We start from the raw sequence: 20,096 nt of genomic DNA, 5'->3' as shown, positions 1-20,096 counted from the left end.
ACGGTGTTGACACACCAAGTGATGCCCAAGGTCAAGTTCTCTCCCCCGAGCAAGTTCAAGATCAAGAACAAGTTCATGACGGCGCTCAAGATGATCAAGTAACCGCTCCTCAACTTACCAACGAGGAGGAATTAGAGCGTCGTGCCGCCAAGGTTGCTTCCAAGCTCTCCACCAAGGATCATCTCATGACGAATGTGCTTGGAAGCTCAAGAAAGGGGGTAAGCACTCGTAGACAATTAGCAAATTATTGTGAGCATCACGCGTTTGTCTCTTGTGTGGAGCCCCACAAGGTCTATGAGGCGCTAGAAGATCCGGATTGGCTCAATGCCATGCACGAAGAACTCAACAACGTCGAGCGCAACAAAGTGTGGAGATTGGTGCCAAGGCCAACGGGGAACCATAATGTCATTGGAACCAAGTGGATATTCAAGAACAAGCAAGATGCCCATGGGATTATCATTCGCAACAAGGCTCGTTTGGTAGCACAAGGCTACTCCCAAGTCGAGGGTATCGACTATGGTGAAACCTTTGCTCCCGTTGCTCGTCTTGAATCCATTCGCATGTTGATTGCATATGCTTCTCATAATAACTTTAAGTTACAAAAAATGGATGTGAAGAGTGCTTTTTCTTAACGGTCCCATTAATGAATTGGTTTACGTCAAGCAACCCCCCCGGGTTCGAGGATCCCTACCTTCCCGATCATGTGTATCAACTCGATAAGGCACTCTATGGCCTTAAACAAGCCCCACGTGCGTGGTATGACCACCTTACCGAGTTGTTACAAGACCGTGGTTTTGAAGTTGGGCTAATCGACCCCACTCTTTTTACTAAGAAGGTCAAAGGGGAGTTGTTTGTGTGCCAATTATATGTTGATGATACTATCTTTGGTTCTCCTAACAAAGCTTTCAATGAGGAATTTGCCGCTCTCATGACCTCAAAGTTCGAGATGTCCTCCATGGGAGAGTTGAAGTTCTTTATAGGGATCGAAGTGAAGCAAAGAAGATAAGGAACTTTCATCAATCAATCCAAATACACTCAAGACATGCTCAAGAGATTCAAGCTAAGTGACATCAAGCCGGCTTCCACTCCAATGCCCACCAAGTGCCAACTTGACTTAGATCCCAATGGTAAATTGGTGGATCAAAAGGTATATCGTTCCATGATTGGATCCTTGCTTTACCTTTGTGCATCTAGACCGGACATCATGTTGAGTGTGGGAATTTGTGCACGGTTTCAAGCCGCACCTAAGGAAAGTCACTATGTGGCGGTCAAACAAATCTTTCGATATTTGGCTCATACCCCAAACTTTGGCTTATGGTACCCAAGAGGATCAAACTTCAAGCTTGTAGGGTACTCGGATTCCGATTGGGCGGGAGACAAAGTGGATAGGAAGTCCACTTCCGGAGGGTTCCAATTCCTTGGTTGCTCTTTGGTAAGTTGGTCTTTCAAAAAGCAAAGTTGTGTGTCTCTCTCGTCCATCGAAGCGGAGTATGTGGCGGCCGGTAGTTGTTGTGCACAACTCTTATGGATGAGGCAAACTTTAAAGGATTACGGTGTCACTTGTGACAAAGTGCCTCTTTGGTGTGACAATGAAAGTGTCATCAAGATCTCTCTCAACCCGGTGCAACACTTCAAGACGAAGCATATTGAGATCCGGTATCACTTCATCCGGGATCACATTAGGCAAGGAGAGATCGAGCTCAACTACGTCAACACTCATGATAACCTTGCAGATATCTTCACGAAGCCCTTGGATGAAGCAAGATTTCGCGAGTTAAGGCATGAGCTAAATATCATTGATTCGAGCAATGTTGCTTGAACTCGCGCACACCCTATCACGCTCAACTTGTTGTCTAGTTTAGGTGTAGGCATGGACATAGGGGGAGTGTTGTTCTCTCAATGAACTCTCCCTCCCATCATTATGCATAAATTGATCAAGTCTTTCACCTTAGCCATTGTTGATGGCACTTGTGCTTCAAAGACGAGTTTTGGTCATGGGCCCAAGGTTAAAATCTTTGCGGTGCCATACCTTTTGACTCAAACATAGGTGGCCTTGGCCGCCGCCCTCTTTTGAAGAGGTGTGTCTTGGTCATTTGCTGTTGTGCTTTGTTGTTTCTCTCTTGCCATTTTTATCGTTTCGTCGAGCTAAAGCCGTGTCTGTTTAGTTGCCGTGGCGTGCTGGGCGGTACTACCACTGGTGGTGCGCGGTACTACCGCTTATAAGCGGTACTACCGTCCTCCAGCGCGGTACTACCGCTGAGGGACGGGACTTGAGGGTTAAGTCGAGGCAGGGGGAGGTTTCTTCTCTCCCATACCCATTCACTTCGCCCCTCTTGTCTCTTCCTCTCTCCAACCTCCTCTTGCCGCGGGAGGGCTCCGGCGGATCTCCGTCTCCGGGGCGTCCCTCTCCATTTCCTTTGGTGGAGTCGATCCCCACCTCGTCCTCTTGCCATGGATGCCGGTATTGCCCCCGTTCCTTCTTTCGTTTTGTCTCCTTTTAGTTCTTGTTTCTTAGGGGCAATGGTGGTTGCATCTCTAGATTTTTGGCGAAATCTAGGCATGAGTTGGTTGGAGAAGGCAACTAGACTTTCTAGATTATAGTTTGGTAGGATTATTTTTGAATTTGGTAGGCCGGTAGTGCCGGATCTGACCATGGTAGTAGGAAATCACTGTTTCACCACCTCGTGCTATGAAACTGCTGTTTATCCGCCTCAAGCCGTACTACCGCTCCCTTTGGAGCGGTACTACCGCTTGACCTAGAGCGGTACTACCGCTCCCTTTGGGGCGGTACTACCGCTTGACCTAGAGCGGTACTACCGCTCCCTTTGGGGCGGTACTACCGCGTGGGGCGGTACTACCGCGGGCAGGTCACGGTACTACCGATGTATGCCAATTTCCATCATTCTCCTGCCTTACCTTGATCTTTTTGTTGTGTTTGTTGGCTTATGCTCGTTCTTTCTGGTTGTTTCACGTTGTTCTTGTGTTTGGCTCCAGGTGATGACCGTTCCGAGCAGCAAGGTCGCCGTATCAACCCCGGGCGTGCCACATCAAAATGCTACCGCACCTCAGAGCCTGCCGGTGGTTCCTCGAGCACCCAACCGCCTCCAGCAAGTGCTTCTGCAAGTGTTCCTCCACCTCCTCAGCAATCGAAGCGAGCCGCCAACAAGCCAAAAGGGAAGACTGTGACTGAGCTGACCAACAAGGAGTTTTGGGAGAAGCGTCGCCGCAACCCCTATGCGATGGACCAGGAACCCACTTTGGGCAACCGCCCGTTCTAGAACCGTTTTCAGTTTGCCATCTACTTTGATGTGATCAAGGCCAAGAAGAATCTTTTTGTTGATGTTCGCTCCATTGACACTGATGCTATGGAGAAGGATCCGGAGTACTTTGGCGAAGCTCTTCAGATGTGCACTCAGCTAAACATTCTCAGGATCATGCAATTCAATAAGGATTTCGATGCAGATTTTGTGGCTCAATTCTATGCCACCGTCCACCTTGAGACGGATGTCGACAGGACTCTGACATGGATGACCAATGGCAAGCTGCTTTCTGTCAAGTGGAAGGCTTTCATGGAGTTACTTGATGTGGTGGATACCGGGCTTGAGACTCCTGTCGGTTTTCGTCCTCACCGCAATGCTACATCCACCCACAAGCAAGCCCTTTGGCCCTACTGCACTGTGAAGGTTCACCCAGTCACTCAGAAGAAGACCTATGAGCTGTCTCCGTATCTGGACATTCTTCATCGCATATTCCGTGAGACTCTCTTCCCTCGGATCGGGAATCTGGATATGGTCCACTCTTACCTCGTGGACATGCTCCTTTTCTGTCAGCATGAGAAGGAAGCAAGCACTGGAGAGAGCCTGGATATCTCTCATGTCATGTGGTCTGAACTTCTATCTGCCGTGTCTGAGCGCAAGTGTCCTATCTATAGTCCATTCATCATGAGGCTCATTGAGAAGGCTTGGGCACAGACTTATCCCAGAGTGCTGCTAGAGACTGGAGACTCGGTGTCTCATGAGATCAAGCATCTGAAGAAGAAGGACAACTGGACAGCGCCTCACACAGGGGGTCCATCTGCTACTGCTGCCACAGGGGGTCCGTCTGCTGATGCTGCTGCTACTGCTGCCATGGGGACCGAGGGTGAGGCTGCTACTGATGATCATGAGGAGAACTTTGGCCCCTCTGGTGCAGAACCGTCGTGGGCACAGAAGCTTAAGCGCAAGATGAAGAAGTTTTTCTGCATGGAGTCTCATGGTCAGTACATGACTCATGTGGCGGAGAAGCATGGCAGGACGCGCCACAAGGAGCTCATGTGTCAGATGGGAGCAACTGTTGTCAGTGTATCTGAGGGTCAGATAACTGAAGAGGAGGACTGGATTCATCAGAATTGCCACTGGACCGACTCCGATGCCGAGCAGTTTTTGACCCACGATGAAGATGCCGAAGGGTCACAAGCGGCAGTACCGCTCCACAGCGGTACTACCGCTCTTGACCCCACTGCCGTAGTACCGCTGGGTAGTTTGGCTCCTACCGCCTCGATTCGAGAGGTCTTTTTCTCGTGTCGGGTTTTGCGGCACTAGTCACGGTTGTAGTGGCGGTAGTACCGTTCTAGGAGCGGTAGTACCGCCCTACCACCGCGGTAGTACCGCATTTGGGTCCGTTCCCTACTAAGTCTCCTCAGTGCGGCAGTACCGCTGGTTGGCGCGGCAGTACCGTCGCCTGGCGGTAGTACCGCCCCCTCTCAGCGGTAGTACCGCCCTGTGCGGGGCTGGTTGGTGGGGGGCAACGGGATTGTTGCCCCCACTATAAAAGGGAGTCCCCTTCCTCCTTCTCACCTACCTCTTCCTCCCCCAAGCTCCATTTATTGCTCAAGCTCCATTAAATACTCCAAGCTTCATTTCCGCCCGATCTATCTCTCTAGCCAATCAAATTTGTTGATTTGCTCGGGAGTGGTTGAGAAGGCCCCGATCCACACTTCCACCTAGGGATTTTCGATTCCCCCACTCATCCCCAGCGGATCTTATTACTCTTGGGTGTTTGAGCACCCTAGACGGTTGAGGTCACCTCGGAGCCATATTCCATTGTGGTGAAGCTTTATGTTCTTGTTGGGAGCCTCCGATTAAGTTGTGGAGATTGCCCCAACCTTGTTTGTAAAGGTTCGGTCGCCACCTTCAAGGGCACCAATAGTGGAATCACGGCATCTCGCATTGTGTGAGGGCGTGAGGAGAATACGGTGGCCCTAGTGGCTTCTTGTGGAGCATTGTGCCTCCACACCGCTCCAACGGAGACATACTTCCCCTCAAAGGAAGGAACTTCGATAACACATCCTCGTCTCCACCGAATCCACTCTTGGTTATCTCTTACCTTTACTTGTGCAAGCTCTTTATTGTTTCTACCCTTGCTTGCTTGTATGCTTGTTGTTATTGCATCATATAGGTTGCTCACCTAGTTGCACATCTAGACAACTTACTTTGATGCAAAGTTTAATTTGGTAAAGAAAAGCTAAAAATTGGTAGTTGCCTATTCACCCCCCCCCCCTCTAGTCAACCATATCGATCCTTTCAGCAACCATGATGGGAAGGAAGAAAAGTGATGCGGTCTCGATAGGGTGATTGTGCGTGAGTTGATGTGGCCTTGCACGCGTTCTCATCTACAGTTTCAAGACATAAATCCAATGTTCAAAATTGAAGCAACTTGGACCAAACATTCTAATGGAATTGTGCAACCCATAATAATTGTGTAGCAGCTTCAACACAACACAAAGAGCCTTGAAAATCACTTTTGTTTCTTGTATGGTCACACATATATTCACCATTTATGTACGTATGAAATACAAAAAGGCTATTTTAGTAATGTTTTAATTTTTTGGTACCGAGGATTACAGCTCAAGATGGGAATGGCTGGCCCGCCCTGACCCGTACCTGGTCCCTAGCGGTCATCTAATATGTTCAGGGACATGGAGCTGCCCAATGTTCCAATACCAAGTGGCCTCACGTCTCATTGGGCAACATGGTCCAACCTATTTCAATACTATATTCCACAAGAATAAGGAGCATTTACATAACAATATTACTTCAACTCGCATCCTTTGACTGTAGGAATCATTAGTAAGTTAATATATTTAGATTTTTTGTAAAAAGAAAAAAGAGAGTATATGCATCATCGTTTTCTATTTCAACCATGAATAGTTTGCATCCCATGGTAGCATGTTTGTTGCTCCGAAACAAAAACAAGCGGGCCCAGAAGACAACCTTGACCCAATTTTCCTATGAAGCCGACCCAGAGGACCCATCGGCCTTGAAATTATGGGCCCGGCCGGTTTCCCAACGACTAAGTGGTAACGTTGGCCCATCCCCATGGTGAATTTCAGCTCGGCATATCCTTCATCCATTTTAATTTTGTGTTATACTGGTGACGACTGTTCAAGGGTTTCTAGAAGACTAGGACCGTATGTTTCGGGGAGACCCTATGTGTGTGAGTGAGTAATCATCATTAATTATTTTCGGAAATAATTAATTAAGACCCGGCCAGCTGTGAGTCCAGAATATACTCACTCTTTTTTGGCACGTACCAAAACCTGAGGTAACAATATACGTAACATTTAACTATCCCCAAGTAAGATTCGGACCGATTCCGCATGGTGCTAGCTGGCTGCTGGGACACACGACGAAATGGTAAACTAGTCCGCATGCGCACGTACGTACGGTTTACTTGCTTTGTTATCGGCTACGGAAACCTTGGATCTTGCTGCATGCTCATGACCAGTTCTAATCATCGACTGAGCTCTCTTTTCTTTTCGTAGGGGAAATCATCGAGTAATCGGTCAACATCACCACACACAAGCACATACCACACTCGAGGGATATGATTATTGATCTTACTCCAACAGATATGATTATTGATCTGGCCAAGGACAAACAAGGAATGGCTCTGGCCCTGTCGCGGCGGCGCCGATTCCGAGGAGCGGAACACGCAAGCAAACAAATCGCGGGACGACCGCATCATGAAGCAACCGAGATTAGCTAGCGCACGTAGAGCTGACGGACAACGGTTTGCATGGATCGATGCATGCATGGGCGCGTACGTAGGCTGGTGTCGAGGTGGCGCGCGGTGATTGGTGGATTGGAGGATGAACGGGTCAATTCGCCAATGACGTCGCGTCGGGGTTCCTGGGGGTGGCCGGTTGTCCATGTCCCCTGGCAAAACTACAGCTGCGTGGCTAATTACAACTGATCGGTACGTGTTGTTCTTAGGCCAGCCGATAGCTTTGATTTTATTATTAAGCAGTGGAGTATCCTACTTTGTGTTCATTGTATATATATATAGGTTAGCAAGCAGCTGTCCGGGTTTATGCATACATCCATGCCTGAATCCTGTGGTTTGGGTACGGATATCAACCTGCCTCCGACTTCTTAATAACATGATGCAATTTATTTTTTTTGGAAAATTGATCATCGATACATTTGGTAGCATTAGTAAAGAACATAAGGAATACATGACCCCGAATTGACGCCAGAAGAGCTTGAACTATATATATTGTCATCTTGGTCTTCTTGTTCAAGGAAAAAAATACTAAGCTAATTTGATCATTTTGATGAAAGTGGTAGGGATAGAAAAACTATCTACCGCACAGGATACCAACTGAGCCTACAAACTCCTGGACGTCCTAATAATATTCAGTGTCTATTTTTTTTTGAAACTATATTTCACCGGCTCTGTTAAAGACAGTTTAGGATCGAGCCATACTGCAACTCGATCGAGCCGGCTCACGCGACCAACCGAGCCGGGCGGGGTGCTCGCTCTCTCGATCGGGGAGGAAAACAAAAGAAACCGAAGGCCCATGATGATTTCCAGCGCACTGAGAGGGAGAGCCCCTGGGGCGGGCCCACCTGTAAATTGACAAGGTGGAAAATTAGGACAGGGGTGGCCCACCGGCCCGCCGTGCGCCTCGCTTTGCCGGTACTTTTCCTGACACCACCCACAACCTCCCCGCAATCATCGGGGGCGCCAGTCACTCCACTGCTGTACTTAAAATTACTGTATTTGTATTCTTTTTTCATTTCACTCGCCCATCCAAACCTAAAATTACTCTAACCATACATGTCGCTTTATTTTCATCAATAACTTCAACAAACAAAAAGTTACAAATATGACCCCCCCCCCCCACACACACACACACAAATAAAAATAGACACAGTACTTTAATTTTACGTTTCAATGTAGTAGTAAATTTCAATTATTTTCTGATATATGTAAAAAAAAGTCATAATAATCAGCTGCCATAAGGTAAATATTAGCTATGAATGTTGGTAAACTGCCAGTGGTGCGCGCCGACCGCCGATGTCAACTAAACTAAGTATCAGCTATTTACAGGGCATTTGGTTGTCCTTTTTTTATTTTGATACTGTCATTATTCAGTTTAATCTCCAGCTTTTTCCTCACTATCTATGTGATCCCGGATCCAACTCAATTACTCTGACCTACCCCATCCACATGTTGAAGGAATTATTGGATGGGCCATGTCATGCCTCCCAGTCCATAGTGGTTGCCCTTGTTCCTCCATTCACTCACTGCATGGAAATGTGGGACCTTGCACTTTTGGCCTGATGCACCAAATGATTGCATCCTGTTACTATGAGTTGAGTTTGCTTTGTGCTTTCTATCACTATAAATTAGTATGCCTTTCTTATCAACGCATGACATTTTCTTCACTACTATTATACTGATAAAGTTTTGGGATATATGCTGTGCTTGGAGAGAAAAATGTGGGTAAAACTGGTGGCATCTGACAAGACATCAGGTGGCTATTTTTATCTTGGGGGGAACAACGACTGATCTTTTTTTAGCGAAACAACGAACAATGTTTACTTAAGCAAAGTGGAATAAACTACTATTGATGTCGCAAAAATAAGAAGCAAAGTGGTGTATGTAGAATAAGGATTAGAGAATTTAATAATGAACTTGGTCTTTTGTTCGCACCTAAAAATTTCTAGTAGTACATCAGCGCAATTTGATTGATCATTTTACACTGCTGCAATAGTTTCTGTACACAACTTGTAATACTGGTCCACCCGACAAAAGCTATGCTCTTCTCCTGAAAGCTGCTTTAAACCTTGGTTTTAGTGAAGAAACTGTTGCATTGGACACTCAAAAACTTGTGAAGCATCCCGCAGAAAAAGAAGAAAACTTGTGAAGCGATCTACCTTGCACGCTTTTCTAGTTTGCGTCGCCATTAACTTTTTGGCCCTTTATTTCGATTGTGCAGTGCAGATGGAGGGAACTGGTACGCATGGACGCAATGAGATGCCCCATACATGTTTATGTGTCTTGGCATGACAGGGCGGACACGGGCAATCTTGTACTGAAAGCCGCATATCATCAAAGAGCAAGGGCAGATGGGGTGTTTGAATAATGGTGTAGGTTGGCGTTCAAGCCCCCCCTAGATGTTGTTGTCGGCTCAAGTGGGCGCTTCTTTTATCCTCAAATTATTAGCTCTTTGTTGACCCTACCTGGTTTCATTGCATATGCATATGCTAGGCTGAGTGAGCAGCACTCATGCATGTTAATAATTACTAGTACGTATATGAAACCATAGAGTATTTATGGCAAGTAGGTGATAGAGGTGGTTAATCAATCAAGAAAAGATGAGCAGCATTCCACTGATTAAGAAATCAGTCAGCACTACATACATATATGTTGTGTTAGTTGTGATTATTAATATCACTAGGAAATGGTAGGTTGAGACCTGAGAGATTCTTTTAAACCGAAAGCATTGAGAATTTGTAATCATGCTTATTCGAAACCGGGGAAGAAAAAAAATCCTAGTATCAGGTGCGTGTCAATGATTGGTTCCGTGATTCATTCAGCTGCCACCGTCTCCATCGGATGGGCCAGCCGAGGAAGGGGGACACACGCAAGATTCATACATATCCCCACCCCAAGTCACATTCTGCATCGTTTCTTAGTAAGTAATCCAATCCTCTCACAAGCTTCTACGACATAGTAGTATAATGTACAGCAAGTATACATGCGCTAATTTCTTCTCCTTTTTTTTATCAGAGAAACAAGGAATGGTGTGCATGAGTTGCACCAAACAAGCTAGCGGAAGGGCTGACAGAAGTGTAGTGCGTGTACATCCCGTTTGATTCGGGTCTGATCGATCTGGCTGGTGCAGTTTCATCCTATCCCATGCGTCCGCAACACATCCTGCAGGAACAGCAGCATAGTGAGCCCCGGACACATGGGCGAGGAGCTGTCTCTCAGGTGTGCCCGGCCAATGATGGAAGGGGAGGCGACCGTGAGGGCCCACATGTACGAGGCTGGCGGGGGCTGGGAGCCATGTGCGGCACTCGTGGAGACGGTCGTGCGCACCGGTCGGCCTAATCATTCGCCCCACTTATGAATGATTATTATTAGTATTGGTTTTGGTTGGATGCATCCATGGACCGGCCATCACTGGACTGGACCGACCCATTCATCGGTTCTTCTGCTACTTGGCTGTTGCCGGTTAATCCTTATTTTTTTACAAGTGGTTAATCATTTCGTACTAAGTAGAAATTTTATTACGTACTACGGATCTGGCAAATGTATATCACGCACTGCACTATCTACAGTACACTCTAGTGAGAACCTTTATTAGGAAGAATATACGTACAAGAGTTGGTTGGCTGGTAGGTATAATTGGGCAAATTTGATAATTTGCCACCTCTTACCTCCTCCTTTTATAATTTGCCCCCCGAGAATGACAGGTGGGGTCCGGGCCCGCCCGTCATTGAGACAATGGGTGACAAATTGTGAAAGGGAGAAGTAAAGGGTGGCAAATTATCAAATCGCCCGTATAATTGGAGGCCCGCCCGTGCGTATGAAGGTGAAACGTAGGAGTGCGAACGATCAACTGGTGGTAGGATTAATGGCAGCGGCTAGCTTTCCGTTGCGATCCGATTCATCCATGCATGGAGTCGTTTGTTTTTTTAACATCAGTACTGACACAAAGCGCTCATACATGGAGTGGTTCGTTGTACAGTTGCGCACCGGGCCAGATGTGTCGACCGTCGCGGATCCCTCTTTTTATTTTCGGTGGATCGTAGCAGATCTCGCTCGCAACCGACCCCGAGGAATTATTATTGGTGGGCGTTACCTGACGGGAGTACCATCGAATCATTCCGCTTTGGATCGATTGGACCGACGCACGCACACACACGCACGCGTGGAAATTGTAGCTAATGTTTGTATATAAACAAGCTAGTCAGTAACTATATGATTGGATGGTTAGAGTGACGGTGGTATCCCTAGCCCATCAGGATTCAAGTCCTGGTGCTCGCTTTATTACTGGGTTTATTTTAGGATTTTCGATGATGCATTTTTAATGGGAGGAGACGTTCCGTCGACGACAAGGCGATTATGGCGACTTCGTAAATTTCAAGATGATATACTGACTCAGTCTCTTGAAGGTGCTCATAGAGGTACTATGTGTGTGTGTTCATAAGGATGAGTGTATGCGCATATGTATGAGCGTTTGCGTGTGTGCTGTGTTTAAAAAAATGATATGGGGGGTGTGGGAGGGTGCAAAAATGAATACTAGAATGAGGTCGATCAGATTGACGGCATATGGATGAACTCCGCTACCTTAGCACGCGTAGCAGATGAGTATCTCTATTTTTTTTTTCGTTCAAGGATACATCATGGTGAGGTGTATTAGTAACATACAAGGAGAATCGAGATAAATATCTCATCAATCTATCTATTTCTGTTAAATAAATGCATGATAATGGGTGTAAAAAGAATGAACTGCAATGTTTTCACCCAGGAGGTGTTTGGTTCGTGCAATTGAAACGTCATCTGATAACGACGGTAATAGATAGTGCTAAATCTTGTTTGTTTAGGTTGCTCCGTAATTTGACAACCCCGGTAACAGATCCCGCCCTATTCAAAACTGATACCCGAGAAATCGGGCGCAATCAGAAAACGATACGCCGTTTCTCTCTCCCTCCCGTCGACCCTGTCGTCTTCTTCCCGAACATCCACGCCATCTCTGCCCACCAATCCCCATGGCACGAGCAATTTAATCCCGCAGCCGAGGACGACGGCGACCTCATCCTCAACCCTGCCTTCGTCGCTGGTTCAAACTAGCGTTGGTCTGGAGCTACGCAGCCAGCGACGGTCGATGCGGCCGCCTGGGTGGCCTCCGGCTTGCCGAAGTACCGGGCCTGCCACCTCACCTTCGCACCGAGATTCCTCTCGGTCAGACCATCGATCGGCGAGGCGTGCAGGATCCTTCAAGGCGTCAAGATGATTGAGGGGAAGGGCGAGAAGGTCATGAGAATGGTACGCCAATGGTCAGGCTGTGCGCTCGGCTCGGGAGGCAGCTAGCAGAAGAAAAGCAGGAGCAGGCGCTGCTGTATTTGTTAACGTTACTGTTAGTAACCAAACAGTTTTGGTTTTTGATCGATACCGTTTACAGTAACAGTGTCATTTGATTCCATTTACGTTTGTGTTTCCATTTTTGAACCAAACACCTCCTCAATTCAAATCAGAAATCGGAGGGTGCCCTGGTCATTCTTCCGAGGGCTCTCGGTCGACATGCCGGGCGAGAACACACCTTGTTGCTGTTGCAAAAAAAAAAACGACGGATATGATCAGAGGCGCCGCGCATTACTTCTCCGTACGTATGTCACATGGCGTTCTTGAAGCCGTTCCACTTGTTCACCGCCAATGATATACCACACACACTGCCTATAGGCTTATCATCTCCTCTGCCGGTACGTAGCAGCAACTCGTATGAATTTGGCCGACATGGCCGGGCTGTCAAAGACACCAAGTGGCTGTTTGGTAAGGCAACTGCCTTTCCGTAGGCTGGACCTGTCCATGGGTAACTGCTGAATTATTCCTGGTGCACATGCCTCGATCCATCTCTGCTCTCTTCCTGGCCCTGCTGCATGTGATCCATGGTGGCCGGTGATCATTTCTCTTCTCGTGCGTCCCTCAGTAGATCGATCGATCAACGGTCCAGTAGTATTCGAGTATGCCTGTGTGCGTGTACATAGATTATCTCACCAATAATTGCGTGCGTACGTGCAGGGAAGATGGAGCTTGGAAGCTGCATGCGTGCACCCGTGCTCATGTATTTGTTTGCTTGCTTGCGGCTCTGCCTCGGTCCATCGGTGGGCTGTGCTTGGCGGGCATGCAAACATGACAGAATCCAAATGGGTTTTCAGAGCATCTTCAACGGCCGCAAAAAAATCTCGCGCCCAATAATAATTATAGCGCGTCACTTTAGCATTTTTAATGCGCCGGGATCAATATTGCTTTAACAGACGTCCAAAGACGTGCGCCCAAAAAACAAACAGTGCAAATTGTGAAGCGCGCCCAATCCGGAGCCCAAAATATGCTGCGCGCGATAGCGTTTTTCAGCGCGCCCAAAAACTTTTAGCGCTACAGCGTCTGCTGGAGCTGCTCGACGCCCAAAAAAGCAAAATTTTAATGCGCGGAGCTCTTTTGGGCGCCTGTTGGAGGTGCTCTCAAAAGCATGTAACTACGCTTCAAATTATTGTCATCAGGCCGATTGATCACTATATATTTGTACAAGTCTCCTCCCCCTAAAAGAATGGCCGTCCTTTTCTTTTCGATGATCAGGGGCAGAATGGCCACTTGCCACACCTTCACCTATAGTACTCCCTCCGGTCCTTTCTAATTCGCATATAAGATTTTGACTGAAGTCAAGCCTCGTAAAGTTTGACCAACTTTGTAAAAAAAGTGCCAACATTCACAAACTGAAATCAATACCACTAGATGTGTCATGACTTAAAATTTCATATTATATAACTTTAGCATGGCAGATGTTGATATTTTTTCGTACAAATACGGTCAAACTTTATGAAATTTAACTCAAGAGATTTTTAATATGCAGAGTAAAAAGGACCCGAGGAAGTATAACTGTACTATTCCGTAGGCACGGCAGTCTAAGCAGGCCATGCAATCTTGTAGTAGCTCCGGTTAAACAAGGAAGGAAGCGCATGAAATCCGGGTCCGGTGGCTGACCGGCGACGTGCACTTGCCCGCCTAATAATGGGCGATCGGCTAGATCAAATTAGATTAAACGGGTAGCAAAGCAGGCGACAACGCGCGTATTATGCTAATGACAGTGGCGCGTACCCTTGCCCTCGGTCGCCGCGCCCGCCCGCGAACACGACGACGAAGCCGGCGGCGAAGGGAAGAAGAAAGCTCGCTAGCTAGGCTGGCAGTGGCAGGCACGCACGTACGCGCGCAGGAATTCGCAGGCATGTGACAGCGTGGCGCGGAATCCCGAGGCAGCGGCGCCAGCGGGGGCACGTCGACCGCACGTGCAGCCCGGCGAGCCAAGGCGAGGGCCGCTTTGCCCCGGCCGGCCGTCCGGTCAAACATTCCACCAGACAAAGCCCACTCACACTGGTGTTTATATACTGCTCCTATACTCCATCAACCATGATCGTCCTGGCTGCGCATCCCGTGGCTAGCGACCTACGAATTATTATGTCTTGCTTTCTCGGGTAAAGGAGTCCGCATGTCTTTGTCATTTTTAGTTTTTTTTTTCATTTGCAAAACATCTTGTGTCTGAAATTTTCGCGTGCGTCAGGTGTTTCCGCCGAGGTCAAAGACGGAGATCACATGATGAGCGGTGGCAAGGAGTGCCGACGCCGGCAGGCCAGGATCGCACCAGAGAAGGGGATGCTGCTGCGACCGGCAATAAACGGTGACATCCCAGGGGGAGCCAATGAAGAGGGTTGGTGGTTCGAGTTTGGGGGATGGTGGGGTTGCCGGCGCGGAAGAACAATAGGTCGGTGGATTTAATGATTTGGCATTGGGCGGTGGTAGCACAACCTTGGGAGGTGGCGAGGGGAGGGCGGGGGGAGGTAGCGAGGCGTGCGCGGTAGCACCGTGCGCCTTCCACGGAGACGAAAGCAGTCAGTTCGATCGGCGTTGATTCATGGCACAGGGGAAGGATGGAGGTCACGCACATGAAGCACAAGGGGGGAGGGGGGGGGGTGAACAGTGCACACACGATCATGCCTTTTCGATGGTGATCTAACGGTCTAGAAACTCAACTGGCGTTGTTTCTCCTATTCCGGTAAGCCGCCGTTCCCCTCCTCGATGTAGGAGTGCGGGGAGCTCACGATCTACATTAGGTAGCTCTATTTCCCCCGCTTTGGGGTTTAAGTAGAGTTAGACCGCGACACTCTATTTGTATTGGTGATGGCGCTGATCTGGCAAACTATATTTCTCTAGCGCCTCTCCATCTCGACGGTGTTGGCTGCGGCGGTGTTGATAGATCATCATTGTAGATTTTTGTTGGCCTTTGTGGCCGATGAGCTCAAAGTTCGCAGTGTTTGTCGGCATGGCAGCGGCAACACCTTCCGTTTGCAGTTTGGTCCTCTGCCCTTCTCTCCATTACATTGTTCGACATCGTGAGGCGTTCCCATTTTTTCGAGGTTGAGAAGTGTTATCTTCCAATTGCGACGACTTTGACGTTTTCTCTCTCCAGGGTGCTGGTCTAGTAGGACTATGGCCTCGATGGATTCTTATCTATGATCAACAGTTATTGCCTGGCTTCAGTGATGGAGAGGCAGCAGGAATGTTGCGACATCAGCATGTTCGGGAGGAAGAAAATAACCTACCCCCTATCGAAATAGATTTGAGGACTTTTTCATAGAAATATGAATATTTAAGTTTTGAAATTGGTCAAACTGACTAAGATAATACACTTGCGGTAAAGAAACATGACCATTTGGAAAACTTGAAATGTAGTTTGCTTCAAACCATACAATATCTAAGTGATGTCTTCAACTTTTCACATTTGTAAGCAATTGAAAATATGAACGATCTTGCAGATCGACCAAAAGAAAAGGAAGACTTGTGACATGCATGGGGTTGCGGAAATTGGCGGTTGCTAGTGAGAAAGTATATAATCTTAGTCGTTGTAAAAAACATTTATGAAGAGCATTGTTTTCTTTTTTAAAAAGATCACAAATTAAGTTATGTTATATCAAGCTTAAGTAAGTTACAATAGTTTATATCCACAAAGAAGTCCTTTTTCGTGCTAAATTTCACATATATTACGTGTTTCTATCTGTCTCCACATGCAATCCATTTTTTCATGATTTTTTGAAACCTTTATGTATGATTTTCCGCTGTGATCCATGATAGACTTTTTATTTCTCTATTTTCTATAAAATTATTTTTCCGAATATCACATAGAAAATAGAGGCTGAAATACCAGAACAACCAAAATGAGGAGACCATGCACCTAATATGCATGTTACTTGGACATGGAAAATTAACCGGTAAAATAGGCAAGTGCAATGCTGAGTATACTAATAGCCTAGCTTCTTTTGCTAGATGACCAACGTAAAGCAGAAGTCACCTTTAAGATGCAACCTGTCTGGCAGCTCAAAATTGAGTAGATGACACACCAGAAAAACCAAGTCAAGTAGTCATGTAATAATACACCAACTCCTGATCTACGCTGCCCACTGCAACATCTATGCAAGACAGGGTAGCAAATTAGAAAATTACTCAACATGTTCGGTGTACTATAACTCAACATGATAGTAAGTTCCCAGTATGAATTAGTTTCTCATGTTATTTCATCAGCTTTTCACATGCATACATTCATCCTCGCCGGAAGCCCGGAACTCATCGATCGATTCAGCCTTAAATTGTTAGATTTAATTAACTTGCATACCCCCCCCCCCCCCCCCCCCAAAAAAAAACGAAAGATTAAACTTTCTGCTAAACTTGCTTAAGTTCGTGAGTTGTGACAATGCCATCATTTCTGTTAGCTTGCCTGCCATGCTGATCATGGCGGCGTCACAGAGATAGCTCGTTTTATCTGGTCGGCTTGACCACCTTCGCGAGCCCCGAAGTACCGCCGTACATCGCTCCGGTGTCTCTGAACGCACAGAAGAACTGCCGTTGTTCCGCGGATGGCATGGGCATGCCGATGCCGGCATTGGAGGAAAAGCTGGGCACGTTGCAGGCCGAGGCGGAGGACGTCGACGCGACGCGCTTGCAGGAGAGGCACATGGTGAGGGTGGTGAGGGGCCCCGCCGGGGCACCGTTGTTTGCCGGCGGTGCAACCTTGAGCGCCCGGAGTTCGGCAACCTCCTTCTCGAGGCGGCGGTTCTGCTCGGCGAGCTGGTCGCACCAGCGCTTCATGTACTCGCAGTCCACCTCCGTCTGCTTCAGCTTGGTCCGAGCACGGCGGTTCTGAAACCACACCTCCACCTGCCGCGGCCGCAGCCCCAGCCGGTTCGCCAACGCCGTCTTTTGCTTCTGGAAATTGTCAATAAAGAAACCTCGGTCAGCCCAATGCGATCGATCACGAGGAATCCATGGACGAACGCTATGCGAGCGAGGTGGATAGATCATCGGAGAAGGAGAAGACACTTACGGGGTTGAGCGTGCTGTGTGTCTTGAAGCACTCCTCCAGGACGGCGGCCTGGTCCTTGGAGAGCCTGAGCTTCTTGCGCCCGCCGGCGCCGTCGCCGCCGCCGTCGTCCTCGTCGCCGCCCGCGGTGGCGCTGCCGCGGGAGACGCCGGAGCCGGTGCGCTCCAGGCCCCTCTTGGTCCCGCCGCTGACGCCGCTCTCGGGCGACGTGGACGGCCTCATCCCCGGCTCGTCCTTCCGCTGCTGGTTGGCATACTGGTGCAGCCCGTACGACTCATGCACGACGACGACGGAGCTGAGCGCGGTGGTCCAGTGCTGCGAGTGAGAGGCGGAGGCCGGGGAGGAGGAGTCGGTGGTGGTGGAGAACGTGAGGCTGCCCTGGGAGGCGAGCCCGAGCCCCAGCCCGAGGTCCAGGTCGAGGCCGGCGGCGCGATGCATCATCGATCTCCGGTAAGCCCGATCCGATCTGAGAACTCTCCGGTGTAGAGGATGGATGATGGTACGGTGGCAGTGCTCGGTGGTGGTGGTGATGTGATGATCTGGCCTGGTGTTCCGTGGGCATGCGGCGGCGGGATGGTGGGCTATAAATAAGGAAGCGGTAGGCAACGGAGCGACCAAATGATGAGCTGTTCGATGGGGGAGGTGCCTGGATCTCCTCTCCTCTGGTAAGCAATCCAAACAACTCAATTTTTTTTACTTGGCTGTGATTAAATGGGTAAATAATGGTGTATTATTAAGTGTCCGTGAATTAATGAGTAAATAATGGTGATAAATACTAGTTTCCATTCCGCGCCACCCGCTCATCATCGCCAGCCACCGTGGTTCATACCATTGTTTAATATATGGAAGACAAATGCAAAATACCAATCCAACACTTTGGTGGCTTTTAATGCATTGATAAAACCTACTAAGAAAATGCCAATTGCCAGCTCTTTTCTACATTAAAAATTGAGATCACATATGTTATATGGGAAAATATAAGACCTCGTACTACAACAAATAAAAAAGTGCCAACGATAGATGCCACAAGTACACGGCTTATGGAAGATCATGTTTGATCGGGAGGTGGATATCCTCTCCTTCCTGGCACTCGTTGTATCCAGGTATTATATTGATTAGCTATAAATAAATAATAGATAATCATGATAAGTTGTTTCCATTCCATGCCATTCGCCTCATCATAGCAGCCAGCTATGATGCATGCTCCTCCTGGATCTGGATCTTCTTCCTTTCCTTGCCCTGTCTGGCTCCCAGCCGAGCCGAGACGTTTCCTTGGGCTTGCAGAACTTGGCTAAATTGTGTGTATGTGTACACATTGGAACTCAATGCAGGACCGAAGGGGTACACCAATCTTGGTACGTGTGGTTGTCTCGTGCTTGCTTGGTTTGATGAGATCATGTTATATTAGTAGCCATATCTCTCCAAAAGTGAAGTGGAATCTTAGCCTGATGAGATCTACCATTAGAGTGAATCACCTTTATCTCATCAATTCAATTTGTTTCTTCTTTGTTTACCAATTTCTACATGGATATTGACTTTTACATTTAACTTTAACACAATAGTTCCAATATTAGTTTGAGCTCCCAGTGTCCTTTCCCACCTTTTTGAATTGTATGTCCGTCTTTTTATTGCGATATTTTTGTAGGTCTTCTTAACTTCAAATGCTAATGGAATTTTCTGACCGCCCAGGTGTCCTGCAACATGAAAACAATGAAGTAGAAATTAACTCTATAAACATATGAAACAACCATGTGTGATTGCAAAGAACCAAAATTACATTGTCGATTGTATGGTAGTACATGGTAAGGAGCATTCCCATGCTTCCAATATGAAGCTTGTGACCTGGATTACAATGTTTTGGTCATCTAACTACAAGACAAAGGTGTATCGTCCAAAACAACAATAGAACTAATGGATATCAAGGGCGAACTATACAAGACATATGGCATCTCGTGTTTCTGTCGTGCACCTCGGCCACCTCTGTGCCGCGTCCGAAAGCACGATCGGCAATGCACGAGCTTGTCACCCTCTCGTCCTCTCTAAGAAACATCCATGATTCATCTATCCTCATTTTCTTAGTCCTGCTTATCACTGAAGCATATTAGATTTGTTAGGGTTCTAGTATAAAATTACAATTCTATTTCTTTACTTTCTTTTGCAATTTTATTATGCGTTTAAATGTTGCCTAAAAAGTATTTTTCGAGTGCCAAGAAAAGAAAATAAACATAGACGAGCAGATCAGTTTATTGAATAATAAAGGGGTACTTTAAATGCTGCCTAAAATCATCATTGTCGATGGTCTTGGAGTCATAAGAATTTTGTTCTTATTTGAGGTAATCATACTAGTTTCATCTTGTTGTTCTTTTAATCTTCTTATCGTAAGACATCTCAAACTAAAAACATGGTTGGAATATAACTCTTAAAACTTTTCATGTAAAAGTAGACACATATATGTATATGTACAGGTACATATATAGCCTTACGGATCTACTGACTTCGCCCAGTGGCCCTCGGAAACATAAAATTGGCCCTGACTTGAAGTCGACAACAGCGGTGAGAAGGTATAAATGGGCTTGCGGGAGGTCACTGAAGGAGGATGTGTGGCGGAAAGGGCAGTCCATAACACGACTGCTGATGGGCATCGGTGAGGATGACGTGGCAGCACTCAGAGCAA

General features: G+C 47.4%; 1 protein-coding gene across 1 annotated transcript; it reads right to left on the bottom strand.

The window, feature by feature from the left end:
* Positions 1 to 16,747: 16,747 nt before the first annotated feature.
* On the bottom strand, positions 16,748 to 17,964 carry LOC125522661 (homeobox-leucine zipper protein HOX28-like). Its single transcript, XM_048687707.1, has 2 exons — positions 17,426 to 17,964; positions 16,748 to 17,307 (listed from the first exon to the last, which is right to left on the bottom strand). Exons 1-2 carry the CDS (start codon positions 17,861 to 17,863, stop codon positions 16,861 to 16,863), a joined length of 885 nt encoding a protein of 294 aa, XP_048543664.1. The 5' UTR covers positions 17,864 to 17,964; the 3' UTR covers positions 16,748 to 16,860.
* Positions 17,965 to 20,096: the final 2,132 nt, after the last annotated feature.

The sequence above is a fragment of the Triticum urartu genome, chromosome 7, assembly GCF_003073215.2.
Source record: "Triticum urartu cultivar G1812 chromosome 7, Tu2.1, whole genome shotgun sequence".
Classification (NCBI taxonomy): Eukaryota; Viridiplantae; Streptophyta; class Magnoliopsida; order Poales; family Poaceae; genus Triticum; species Triticum urartu.
The sequence above is the reverse complement of the archived record's forward strand: the minus strand, read 5'-3'. Positions and strand labels throughout refer to the sequence as shown.

Coding starts and splice junctions, on each gene's coding strand:
- LOC125522661 (XM_048687707.1), bottom strand. CDS start 17,863: ATGATGCATCGCGCCGCCGGCCTCGACCTGGACCTCGGGCTGGGGCTC. Junction 17,308..17,425: donor CACACAGCACGCTCAACCCC/GTAAGTGTCTTC, acceptor GACAATTTCCAG/AAGCAAAAGACGGCGTTGGC.